We start from the raw sequence: 12,853 nt of genomic DNA, 5'->3' as shown, positions 1-12,853 counted from the left end.
TAGCCGAATGCTACGTAAAAGATTATTTCTGAAGTTTGCTAAGAAACAGGTTAACTTTGCATAAGGATCAGCAAGTAAAAATTGCCAAAAGAGAACTTTTTTCCCCCTGAAGTCTGTACTGTGAGGCAACTTCATGAGGCAATCCACATTAAGTGGGGGAGATTTCAGGGGAAGCTGATACATCCCTGTAGACGTCCTTGTAGACAGGTATTGTGGAGGGCAAGATCAAACACATAGCTGAAAAACCCTTTGTGCTTGTATTCCATTTCCAGAAGGCAGATGACAAGTCCACACATCATCTGCCTGCTTAGGTATTTATTACCGCTGAGTAAATCTTCATTGTGTCTGTGTGTGGTAGTATTCTCCAAGTGGGAATTAGAACAGATGAAAAACAACCCTGTTTCTAGCATTTTGTTTTTTTCACAGTACCAAAAAATATGCTTCTCTTTAGAGATTTTTTTCTCTCCTTTTCATTCTAGTTGAGTATCTCTGAACACAGACAGTACTAACTAAAAATATAAAAAGGAAACAAAATAATTGTGGATTTTAAAATTGCTTTTTAAAAAAGGTTGTAGCCATAAAATAAAGATCAGACACATTTTGTTTGACATTGCTTGGCATTCTTTCAAGTCCAGAGCTGTGCCTGGTGTCAATAAGTAAATGCAGTAAATAAAAATGTTATCAATCATACTAAATGGAAGGCTAATGAAAAGTTTAGTGTTTTGAAATAATAAATTATGATGGTAGAATTTAAGCAAGAGAAACCCAACTTTCTGCTCATTAATATCTGAAAGCTACAAGGAAAACAAATTGAATAGAGAGAAAAAAGTTTTAAAGTATACCAAAATTTCCCTTTCATATTTTTAAGGTTTTATCCAATAACAAACCCATTTACCTAAACACCTATTCCTGAAGAGGAGTTTAATGATAATCATTTCAATATCTTCTCCCTTTTATTTTTAATGGAAAAATGAAGGAAATTGAAAATCAACTGGTTTAAATGATTTAATGTCATGTAGTCAGTACTGATAGCTCATCAACTTGTGGTTCAGTTTATCTTTAAACTGGGGTGATTATTCTCTGCCCAGAAACCTCACAGAATGGTGAGGCTCTGGAAAGTGTCAAGGGGGTGCAAATGATTTATTAGCATTTGGGGCCAGGATGGAAGTTTCCTAAAAGACACTTTGATACTTAACCCCGTTGATGTAAGTGGTAGTTCCCTTTTGCATCTCTGAGCTTCTTTCAGGAAGTAGCAAGGAGTCGAAGTAGAATTAAAGGTCATTCTTAACCATGGCAGGGATGCAGGAGGGATTCTATGACTGGTTGGAGGCCTCAAAGCAGCTAAGATCTCTGCCTGTAGCATTGTGCTGAAGAACACTAGTGTAGGAGTCAAACAGACCCAGCTTTGAAGTCTGATTTGTTGTTTATTAATTGTGAAACCTTGGGCAATGCATTTAACTTCCTGTACCCTTTTCTCAGCTTTAAAATGAGGACCATAAAAGTGCTTTCCTGTGGTTCTCATCATCTGGGTCTCAGCTCCATTGTCACCTGGTAGAGTGGCTTTCCCTGACATTCTATCTGCAGGGACGCCTCCTCAGCCCCTTTCTATCATATGACCTTGCTTTAGTCATAGCACTTATTAGCATCTGACATTATCTCACTGTTTCTGTTTGCTGATTTAGTGTCCTTTTAGTACTATAAGCCCTTTGAGGACAGGTGTCTTGTCTGACATTTATTTTGATATAAGTGAGTGTTCAATAAATATTCGTTGGTGAACATCAAGAAGTTAGCATTATGCCTGACCTAGATAACCAATTGAAAAATCATGATCACTACATAGATTGTACTTAACTATGTGCTTAGGCACTGTCCTAAACGTTTTGCAAATGCCAAGTTGACTCATTTCGTCTCTGCATAACCCCATTTTATAGATGAGGAAAGTAAGTCACAGAGAGAATAACTTGCCCAAGATCACACAGCTACTAAGGGACAGAGCAAGGATTCAAAGCCAGCCTCGAAAACAAACTCCTATAAAGGAGTTTTGCTGCCTTTGAAGAAGAAGATAATGATGTGAAAATTGTTATATTGGTTGTGGGACTTCCCTGGCAGTCCAGTGGTTAAGACTTTGCCTTCCAATGCAGGGAGCGTGTGGGTTCTGGGTTGGGGTTCCATCCCTGGTGGGGGAGCTAAGATTCCCACATGCCTCCCAGCCAAAAAACCGAACATAACATAGAAGCAATATTATAACAAATTCAATAAAGATGTTAAAAATGGTCCACATCAAAAGGTCTTAAAAAAAAAAAGAAAATTTTATATTGGTTGTAAAGTTGTGGGGAGGACCTGGGGCATTGCTTATCCTCACTGGACCTAGATCTTTGTCCTTCTATCTGCTTTGGGGAAAAGCCAAGAACAGGAAAATGCAACCGGTGTCAAGGGGAGGGAGTCATATTTTCTTGAAGTGCGTGGCCCGCAAATCCCAGCCCGTCCCCCCGGTGTCCAGGGAGCACCCTTTAGCCGCCAAGGCGGGCCACAACCCTGCCCAGCAGCGGGAGCCTCCTAGGGCCCCTCCCGCCAGCCCGCCCAGGGCCGCCGCGTGGCCACGCCGCGCCCGGGCCCTGGGAAAAAAGTTTCCAAAAGGCGCTGCTCGGCGCTGATTGGCCGAGGCAGACGCGGTCCCGTGGCGCGGCAGCCAATGGGCGGCGCCGGCCGCGGGCGCGGGCGCGTGGGCGGGCGCGGGGGCGGGGGCTGGAGGCCCGGGGCGCAGCGCCCCCAGCCGCTGCCGTCGCCGTCGCGGTTCCTCACAGCCGGAGCCGGGTAAGTGCGGAGCTGCGGCCCCCGGGGTGGGGACTTCTCGGGGACTGCCAGCACCACCGCCACGGCCGCCGGGAAACTCTTCTGCCCGCCCCGGCGCCCGCCACGCTCTCGGGACCCCGGGCCGCCGCCGTGCAGGGGCCCTGGCGCGCCCCTCACTTGCGCGTCGCTTCCCAGGTGCTGGGCTCGAAAATCGCGCTTCCCTGGAGCCTGCCTTCTTAACTTTGTGCCTTCACACCCTCGTGTCCCTCGCGCCTGGTTCCTCACCCTTGCTAGCTTTCTTTCTCTTTCTGCGCTCGCCTGTCTCCGACCCCGCTGCCCTCCCCCTCCGTCCTAGACTTCCTCGGTCCTTCTGCTCTCCACGTCCCGGGTCTCCGCAGCCCGGCCGCTCTGCCCTCCTGTTCCCTCCCACCCCGACTCCCCTGGTCTCCCTTCTCGCTCATTTTTCTGCTCTTCAGTCCTCGCCATTGCCTTCTGCTGCCCCCCCCACCGCCCCTCATTCCTCGTAGCCCCCCTCCCGCCCACGTCCCCACCCACCTCCACCCTCGGTGCAGGCCTCTTTCCAAAAACCTCCCTCCTCCTTGGCACTTCCCTCCCTTTGGGAAAGTGTTTGGAACGGTCTTCCTCCCTCCGCTTTCCTCAGATCTCTGTTGCAGGACGGTTCAGATTTCCCCTGACAGCACTTTGGGGAAGGATTGGATAAAGGATGAAAACGCTTATTTTACAGCTTGAATGCGGTGGCTGGGCTCACCTGCCTCTCTGAGGTCATAGGAAACCCCGCCATCACCTTGATACTGCTTTTTGGGGAAGCTACATTATCTTCTCCAGTCATCTCAAGTCCGCTGTCTCCCGAGGGCTCGACCTTCCCGGATTTCTTTGTCCAGGGTTTTATCATGTTGTGCCCCTCTCTACCTTTAGGCCCCTTTTAACTTCCTTTCTAAAGAAACGACCTTTGCAGCACGCGCCGGACAGAAATTTCTCATTTTCTATGCGAGTTTTGTTCATGTATTCTAGGATAGGATGGCATTTTAGGACATGGGTAAGGTACTTTGAAGAGTAATTGGATCCCAGCGACTCCCAGAGCCCCTTGTTATCTGACCCCAGCGTTGGTATTTAACCATTTTTGAAATTTAAAAATGTAGATGATCTGTGCTCCTGAAGTGTCAGAGGCCTCTGATTGGTATATTTCATCCCATTTGGTTAATAGTTTCTTAACTTGGCTTATTGTGTTAGGATGTGATTTTTGTTTCCAGAGTGTGTTCTTTTGCTTCAGAACGTGTGAGCCCAGAGAGATTACACTCCGCTTCCTCACAAGATAATTCCCTAACACGAGCATGCCTGCATGTGGAAAGTTTGTGCCTGCAACTGGTACTTTGTTTGCACCTAGTCCTGACATAGGTGCTTTGTGTCTGCCTCGCTTAGCAGTGCCCAGCACTTAGTAGGTGTTGGGAAATGTTTGAAAAGGAGCAGAGGAGGGGAATGCCTCCGTAGGAAAAGCTCCTTCCTTGGCCTCTTGGTTCAAGAAAATAAAAATTATCCTTGGACAGGATAATTTGTTTTCTTTTTGTCCAAGTTTAAGCTTCTTAAAATTTCAAAAGCAATATGTGCTTACTGCAAAAAACAATATATATCTTACAGAAGTGTCAGGTACAGGTTCGAACCTCAGTGTCTGCCTTACCCCATACTGGTATATCCTTACAGACTCTTCTATTTGTATATGCAGAGTGAGATACATTTGCAAACAAAAATGACACTTTCTTAACATATCATAAACTTTCTTCCATATCAGTACATTTACTACTTCTTTTTTTTTTTTTTTTTTTTTTTTGTGGTACACGGGCCTCTCACTGTTGTGGCCTCTCCCGTTGCGGAGCACAGGCTCCAGACGCACAGGTTCAGCGGCCGTGGCTCACGGGCCTAGCCGCTCCGTGGCGTGTGGGATCCTCCCGGACCGGGGCACGAATCCGTGTCCCCTGCATCGGCAGGCGGACTCTCAACCACTGTGCCACCAGGGAAGCCCAGTATATTTACTTCTTAACTGCACCATTTTCTGATCAGTCCTCTGTCAACAGTTAAGTTCCTCCAGTTTTCCCCTCAGTCAATGATGGTGTACACCCTTGAGCATATGTCCTTGCATGCCTAGTGAGGTATTCTGGTAGGTAGATCATAACAGACTTTGAAAGCACCGAGACATAAGTCAGACCTGCTGACTCTTGACTGATTTTGCCCCAGTAATGTCACTTCTGCAAAATGCAAAGCCTGCGTCATAACGTAGAAGCCGTGGGAGCATGTGCCAGCCTCTGGCAGTTTCTTCCTTTTTCTCCCTTTCCCTTCTGCTCTTCCATGTGTTTTGATTGGGAGGGATTGGAGTTGGGGTGGAGAAGGGCCGTTAATTCCTGATGGTTTATATGTGTGTGTTGCTCCTGACCAGCTGTGCTGGCTTTCTTCACTCAGAGGAGAGCTGAGAAAGGCTTTGTTTTTTCTAGAGTTTTGAAATCAAAGGTGTGTGTCTCAAGTGTGTTTTCAGACTTTCCTGTTAGGTTTGATCATGGAAAATAGCCGCCCCCAAAAAACTTGCTGAAACACTTTTGTAAGAGTAATAGATCTAAGTTATCCAAAATAGAAAATAAGTACTTACTGGACCACTTGATCCCAGTTTTTGCATGCTGTAGCACATACATTTGAGGTACCTATCAGGTTTGTCCACAGAGCTACTGGGGCATGACGGCATGATGGTGTATTGAGAATGCAAGTTAGGAAGACATATCCCTGTGGCTCGGATGCAATAAATGCATGCAGTATCCACTTTTAAGATAGTGGGTACAAAGTTGTTTATGCTGTGACCAAGCATTAACACCTGCCTGACACAGTGCCGTTCAAAAGACTGCATGGACTAAAGAGCGAAACTGACCTCCAGTCTATTGGCAACCCCAGGGAGATCTGGAATTTGAATTCAAAGACTCCCTTGCACTTGGGTCTGGTTTGCCACTCTGTTGCACCTATGCAGAAGGCCAAGGCATACGATGTTTCTGCTTTAGCTTCCTAAGAAACCAGGTGATTGCCTTGCCTACCTACCCCTTACAGTTAAACAGCTTAAAGAGGGTCAAGTTGTTTGGAAGTAATGTATTAAATGCCTAACACACCACAAATAGAAGGTGATGATAAAATTTAGTAAATAATGCTGGAAAAGGGGAACCTTTGCCAGTTGTCTTACCTGCTATCTGTGGCAGGGAGTAATGCACATTAGAACTTTCTGCGACATTTTCAAATGGCCAAAAAAAAAAAATGTCAGGTTTTTAAGTATGCTGTTTCATAAGAAAGTGAGGTTCAGCTGTTACTTCTTTCCTCTTAGCCTCTAGCATAGTTTTTCTCTTCCCTAGGGGTGTTTTTAAAATGCAGGGGCTGTAAATAGAGCCACAGTGGAAGTGCCTCCTAAAACATCTCAATTTCATTTCTTTACTGAGGCTTAAGTTATAAGCCTCACTGGCTGTGATAAAGAGCCCTTTTCTAAAACTCATCTGTCGTAAGATTGCAGGATGAAGGTTATTAAACTCCAGTAACTGTATCAGATACTCCTTATCATGTACACCTGGGGAGGGGGTAGTTTCCAACATGGCACCCTGTCCTCCAGCCCCTTCCCGTTAATGAGATGCCACTCAGGTGCCGAGGGAGAAAGGTTTTCCCCATCCTGTTAAGTATCTTAGGGATTTACAGAAGTAAACTATAAACTAGCCTGCAGAGGGTCTCTTGCTTCTTTTCCTTAACCTCACATCCCTTTCCAGCGAGTGGCTAGACTCTATCTTTCCCTGTGTTCGTTCCTTCCACAGGCATTTATCGAAAGCCTGTTATATGCCAGGCACTGTTCAAGGAATTGGGAATAAAAAAGTAAGATGGTGAAGGTCCCTGTGCTCAAAACTGACATTCCAGCGGGGGAAGATAAAACAAAAACAAAACTCATAAAGTGATGAAATAAAACAAAGCAGGGGTTAATATGACAGTGAAGGGCTGGAGGAGGTATTTGGTGGGATGTTCAGATAAGGTCTCTCTGGGGAAGACAGTTCAGCTGTGATCTGAACAGCAAGAAGGAAATCTGCTAGCAGAGAAAACAGCCAGTTCAAAGACCCTGAGTGGGAGCAAGCTTGGTGTGTTCAAGGAACAGAAAGAAGGCAGTGTGGCTGCAGCCTAAGCGAGTGAGGGGTAGGGCTGTAGGAAATGTTTAGAGAAGTAGGCAGGGACTCATTACGTTGAACTTGGATGTGATCTGTTTCCAAACATCAGGAAAAGTCAGTGTACATTCATTTTTCCTAGTTCCTCACTTTCTCACCCTCCTGTACACAGAATTCCTCCCATACCGTGCATTTGAGACTGTCCTCAATATGATCATTAATGGCCACACAGTTACAGTTGCATGGGCTCTGGTCTCTTAACGCTATAGACATTGGTTTGGTGACCCCATACTAGATGAGCTCTGGGCTCATTAGAGCTTGCGGCTTGAGCAAGGATTACCAGAATTAGGTTTACCCTTACCTGTCACCATGGTAATTACTGTTATTTACACTCTAGGTGCTCTATCCTTTGTACTTTCAGCAAACAAGATCTTTCACTCCAAACGTTAATTAGGCCTCTCTTGTAGCAGAAATCTAGACCTAACTGGTCCAACCAAGAAAGGGAGTTGATTATCTCTCCTAACCTTAAATCAGGAATAACTGGACCCAGGTGTCCGAATGATATTGTCAGGACCCAGTCTCTCCACTTCTTGGCCCTGCTTTCCTTTGTTTTGGCTTCATTCTCAGGCAGGCTCCTCCCTTGTGATAGCAAGATGACCACCACGAACCCTAATGGAAAGAGTTTCTTCTGCTCCCTCCCCCCCGGGCTTTATGGAGATATAATTGACATATAACGTTGTGTAAGTTTAAGGTGTAGCATGTGATGGTTTGAGCCGTATATTTTGTGAAATAATTACTACAGTAAGGTTAGTTAACAACTCCAGAGAGTTTCTTTCTTGATAGCTCTGCGAAAGGCCTGGGTCTGGACACTCATTGGCTCAGCTTGGGTTACGTGCACCCCTGAGCCAATCATTGGCTCAGTTTGGATTAGGCTGATCCATGTCATTGGTTCAGCTTGGGTTAGGCCCACCTCTGAGCCCGCTACCGATTATGCTGGAGGCATGAGTAGTCACATGCCTTCTCCCAGATGCAGAAGATGATGTCAAGTCCATCTGAGCCCCATGGAAGGAGTGTAGAATTGGTTTCCCCAAGGGAATGTTGGGGTGCTGTTAAAGATGGAAGAAGGAATGATGGACTGGGAAAAAAAAAATCAAATTAACAATTTTCTACTCCATCCAGCTTCTCTGCTTTAGTCAAGCTTTCAGAGAAGCTCTGTTCCCCGGAAGGGAGTGGGTGGGGACGTGGCATGTTTTCTCTGAATTAGGGAAGGGAGAGAAATTTGGAGGAAGAGGTGTGAATACAGGTCCTAACAAATGTAGAGTTATCAGTAAGTACTGTGCTCGGATGTAGGTATCATTGTTCAGTTTCTACCAGGGATAAAGTTGGTGATTGTGTCCATGTCAGCACTGACATATTTAGTGGAATTATTTGTATATTTAGCCAGATACACAGCTTGTTAGTTATGTCTTGCAGATTGAGGGGTTGTGTTCATTCTGTTGTCCCCAGAGACAGAACCATGAGCTAGCTTGAGGGGAAGAAGGGACTTAAGAGAGATCTCATTTGGATTTGTAATGACCTTTTGACAAGCTCAGAGTCTTAAATAAATTGAGAAAATAAGCTGTTACATTGAGAGGCTTTATCAGCCGGGAGTCCATAGACTGATAACTGTTAATAGAAATTTGTTCCCTAACCTCTGCTCTGGATAGCTCAGAATCCTGAGTCCAGGCCCTTATCATCACTTCCCTCTGGCTACTGTCTAATGTGTCTCCTTTTCTTCTCATACCCAGTTCTCCAAAATCCCACCTACTTCCTCTTCCTCACCTCCTAGTTACTCCTCCACCCTGTTTATCCCTCCTCCCTGTGTTGAAACCATTCTTGCTCACATCACCAGTGACCGACATTTTGCCAAGTCTTGTGGGTGGATATTTCCCAGTCCTTACCTTACCACCTTCTCTGTTGCATCTTGGATATTGTGGAACATTCTCTTTTTTCCCCTTGAAACCGTCTACTCCCGGAACAGCTCACTCTTCTGGTTCTCATCTCTCTCACTTGTTTCTCTGTCTCTGATCACTGTTTCTCTTCCCAGCTTTCAGACACTGGCACTCCTCAGAGATCCATAAATAGTTCTCAGTCAATTATCTCGTGGTTCTGTCACAAGAAAAAAGGAAGAACCAGCTACAAACTCATGATTCTTAAATTTGTATTGTTAGCCTGGACTTCACCCCGAGTTTCAGATCCAGTGTTGCATCTCGGTGTATCACAGGCACGTCCAATTAAAAATGTCCCAAGCTGGGTTCAGTATCCCCTCACCCTAAAGACTTTTCCTTCTGATTCTCTGTCTCTGGTGATGGGGATGGTGGTGGCACCTGGTTGCCTAAGTTAGAACCCGTGAGACATCCTCCCCTCTCCTCCCCTCCCCCCACAAATGTAATAAATCAGCAAGTCCTGGTAGGTTTTTTTTTTTTAGTACATTTATTTATTTTATTTTTGGCTGCGTTGGGTCTTCTTTGCTGCACGCGGGCTTTCTCTAGTTGTGGCGAGCTTAGTTGCCATGCGTGGGCTTCTCATTGCGGTGGCTTCTCTTGTTGCGGAGCACGGGCTCTAGGCGCGCGGGCTTCAGTAGTTGTGGCTCACGGGCTGTAGAATGCAGGCTCAGTAGTTGTGGCGCACGGGCTTATTTGCTCCGCAGCATGTGGGATCTTCCCGGACCAGGGCTTGAACCTGCGTCCCCTGCATTGGCAGGCAGATTCTTAACCACTGCGCCACCAGGGAAGCCCGCTGGTAGGTTTATCCATGGAATGTAATGTGTAGGTGGGCTGTATTTTGTCTGGGTTTAGTTTTAGTTTTTTGGCAATGTTTTTTGCCACATTTAATCCAACATAAAGTCTAGGAATTTTTTTCCCCATTAAAGATCAGCTGTTTAACCAGATGTGGGTAATAATTTTAAAACTTTCTCTTCTAGACATCATGAGACAAGAAGAGTAATCTTTTCCCCTGTTTTCACAATGGAGGACTCGGGCAAGACTTTCAGCTCCGAGGAGGAAGAAGCTAACTATTGGAAAAACCTGGCTATGACCTACAAGCAGAGGTCAGTTCTCCAAAGTTCACCTTGCTTTTTCTTCCCATAGTGATGGCAGCAACCATTTATTGTGGGCCTACTATGTGCCAGGCACTGTGAAGGGCTTAACATACATCATCTCAGTTAAATCTCAACACTGTTCCATGGAGAAACCATTCTCACCCCATTTTACAAATGAGGAAACTGAGCCTCAGTGAAAGCAAGTCGACTTGCCCAAGGTCAGACAGCCAGGGGAATAGCAGAGCTGGAATTTAAACCCCAAAGCCTAGGGTCCTAAGCAAACGGCTGTGCTACTTCCCAGCTTATTTTCTGGCAGGGTTTTATCAGCTCCTGGATGCTGTATCTGGTCTGCCCTTCGTGTGTGGGGAAAGAACTTCCTATGCCTAGCAAAATGGGTTGTTACAGATTTTTAAATTTGAAACCAGTGTTTCAGTGCCCATATCTGGGAGCTGTGTGTGTGTGTGTGTTTAACGTTGTTTCTTTTTATTTCTCATGGACTCTTGTAATCTACCCAGGGAGGTCTTATTCTGGCTCCTCTAATTTCTTTATTCTTAGTTTGATTTAAAGAGAATTTAGGCTTGGTGTTAAAAAAAAAAAAGATATCCCTTGACTTTTAAGGATTGAGAAGGTAGAATTGGGCGTTTGGGATATGGGGCAGGGACCCATGATAGGGTGTGATAAGTGAGCATTTGTATTATGTCCAGTTTCTACTTACAAATAAATCAGAGAATGCACAATCCAAAGTGTGCTTACTACATGTTGGGCTCCAAAAAGTACAAGTGGAATGAATGCGTGGAGAGTGAATTGGTTAAGAAAGGGCTATGGAGTCAGGCACACCTGGGGGCAGGCCCAAGCTCTGTTTCTGACTTGTTTGACCTCGAGACAAGTCACCTCATCTTCTCATCTGTATAATGAGGACAATGACAGTTTCTGCCTCAAAAGGCAGTTGAATAAAGAGCTGATACATGTATAACAGCAGCATGTAAGCGCTCAGTAAATGATCAGCTAACATCTGGGAATTCTGTAGGGCAGAGAACACGCAAGAGGAACTCCGAGAATTCCAGGAGGGAAGCCGAGAATATGAAGCTGAATTGGAGACGCAGCTGCAACAAATTGAAACCAGGAACAGGGACCTGCTGTCAGAAAACAACCGCCTTCGCATGGAGCTGGAAACCATCAAGGTGAGGGGGTGAGAGGAGACGCATGCAGGTGTGGATGGTGTCCAGCGTCGTGACTGGAAAAGGGAGCCTGCAGACTTGGCCCCGGGCTCACTTCCACCCCAGGCCTTCCGGGCGTGTGTGACACTTGAACTCTTTATGCCCCTGATGGAGGCGCTCTGTGAGAGGCAGGTCTCACACATGTCCCACGGCCATTCTTGGCTGTTGGTGACAATCCTGCAAGGCACATGGAAGGTAGACCCTTCTAGAGTATGGAGTGTCTCTGGAATTGCTGATGGTTATAAGGCCTAGGGTTATGCTGTCCAGAATTGTCACCCCTAGCCATGTGCGGCTACTGACATTTAAGTTAATTAAAATAAAATAACTAGAAATTTAATTCCTCAATCATACTAGCCAATATTTCAAGTGCTCAAAGGCCACACGTCTCTAGTGGGTGTCATTGTGGGACAGAGAGGCTGTAGAATGTCTCCATCATTATGGAAAGTCCTGTTGGACAGAGCAGATTCCTCAACCTGGGCACTGTTGACATTTGAAGGTAGCTACATGATTCTCTTGTGGGGGCCGAGTTTCACACTGTGGGCTGTTTAACAGCATCCTGGTCTCCACCCACTAGATACCAGTAGCACCCCCTCCCCCAGGTTGTGACAGCCAAAAATATCTGCAAACATTGCCAAGTATCTGGAGAACCACTTCTCTGCAGGGCAAAGGATGCCTTTTGGACACTCTGGAGAGCTTAGCGGGTGATCACAAAGTATAACTGTGTGGCCTAGGGACAGCTCTCAGCCCTCACTGCCAGGCAGGGTCACCTGGCCAGCTTCATAAACGTCAGACAGGCCTGGACCCACCCCGCCCTGAGATTCCCATTCTCAGGAAGTCTGGGTGGGGCCCCAGCATGTATGCATGTCTTGTTTTTTTTTTTTTTCTTTTTAAAACAAAGCTCCTCATATATTTTGATGAGCCACTGGGAGAACTAGCCAAGGCCCTGCAGTGTGAGTCCAGGGCTAGGTGTGATGCACAGTGGAAGGAGATGTGTCCCTTGCCCTCTGGAAGCTTTGCGGGGAAGACAAACCTGACAGCCAGAAACACTTAGTGAAAAGATGCTCAGTTATGTGGTACTGACCGTGAGATCCTCCTGAGAGAGATTTGCACGGGTTGTAGACAGCATCATGGAAGAGATGGGAGGGACTTGAGCTGGTGTTTGAAGGGGGGTGTGTGTGTGTGTGTCTAGCCAGCAACTTGGCATACAAGGGTTTGATGAAGAGTTAATATGGAACTGCCACAGACACGGGCAAGAATGACTGTCAAGTGGACCTTGGGAATCTGGCTTTACTAGCACATGGGAGAAAGCGGGGCCAGCACAGGATGGGGGATCAAGGGGTGAGGAACAGCAGAGGAAGGACCACACCGACCGTAGAAACTGAGCGGTGGACTCTTAAGCTTTTACAGCATAGACCACAGAGCCCAAGCGGGCCACCCGCAGGCCAGTCTGGCCCATAGATGTTGTTTGCTTAAGCCTTTAGTGGTTTTCACGTAACATTGTATCATGAAGGTTTTCAAGCACACAGTAGGGTTGAAAGAATTTTCCAGTGAACACCTGTATCCACCACCTGGGCTCTACC

General features: G+C 46.2%; 1 protein-coding gene across 6 annotated transcripts in view; it reads left to right on the top strand.

Annotated features, from left to right (window-relative positions):
* The first annotated feature begins 2,720 nt into the window (after nucleotides 1-2,720).
* Nucleotides 2,721-12,853, top strand: part of NDE1 (nudE neurodevelopment protein 1) — a 39,612-nt gene continuing 29,479 nt past the window's right edge. For all 6 annotated transcript variants that reach the window (XR_016387806.1, XM_089896101.1, XM_022552368.3 and 3 more), the window contains exons 1-3: nucleotides 2,721-2,814; nucleotides 9,940-10,065; nucleotides 11,084-11,237. Coding sequence is in view for 5 of the 6 variants with exons in the window: in XM_089896101.1 (XP_089752227.1) it covers nucleotides 9,983-10,065; nucleotides 11,084-11,237 (237 nt within the window). In the remaining variant the exon portion in view is untranslated. The remainder of the gene's footprint in view (nucleotides 2,815-9,939; nucleotides 10,066-11,083; nucleotides 11,238-12,853) is intronic.

The sequence above is a fragment of the Delphinapterus leucas genome, chromosome 15 (assembly GCF_059928025.1).
Source record: "Delphinapterus leucas isolate spDelLeu-1000000601 "Yukka" chromosome 15, BTC_Dleu_Yukka2, whole genome shotgun sequence".
In the NCBI taxonomy this organism is placed as follows: Eukaryota; Metazoa; Chordata; class Mammalia; order Artiodactyla; family Monodontidae; genus Delphinapterus; species Delphinapterus leucas.
This window is presented reverse-complemented; position numbering and strand designations above follow the sequence as displayed.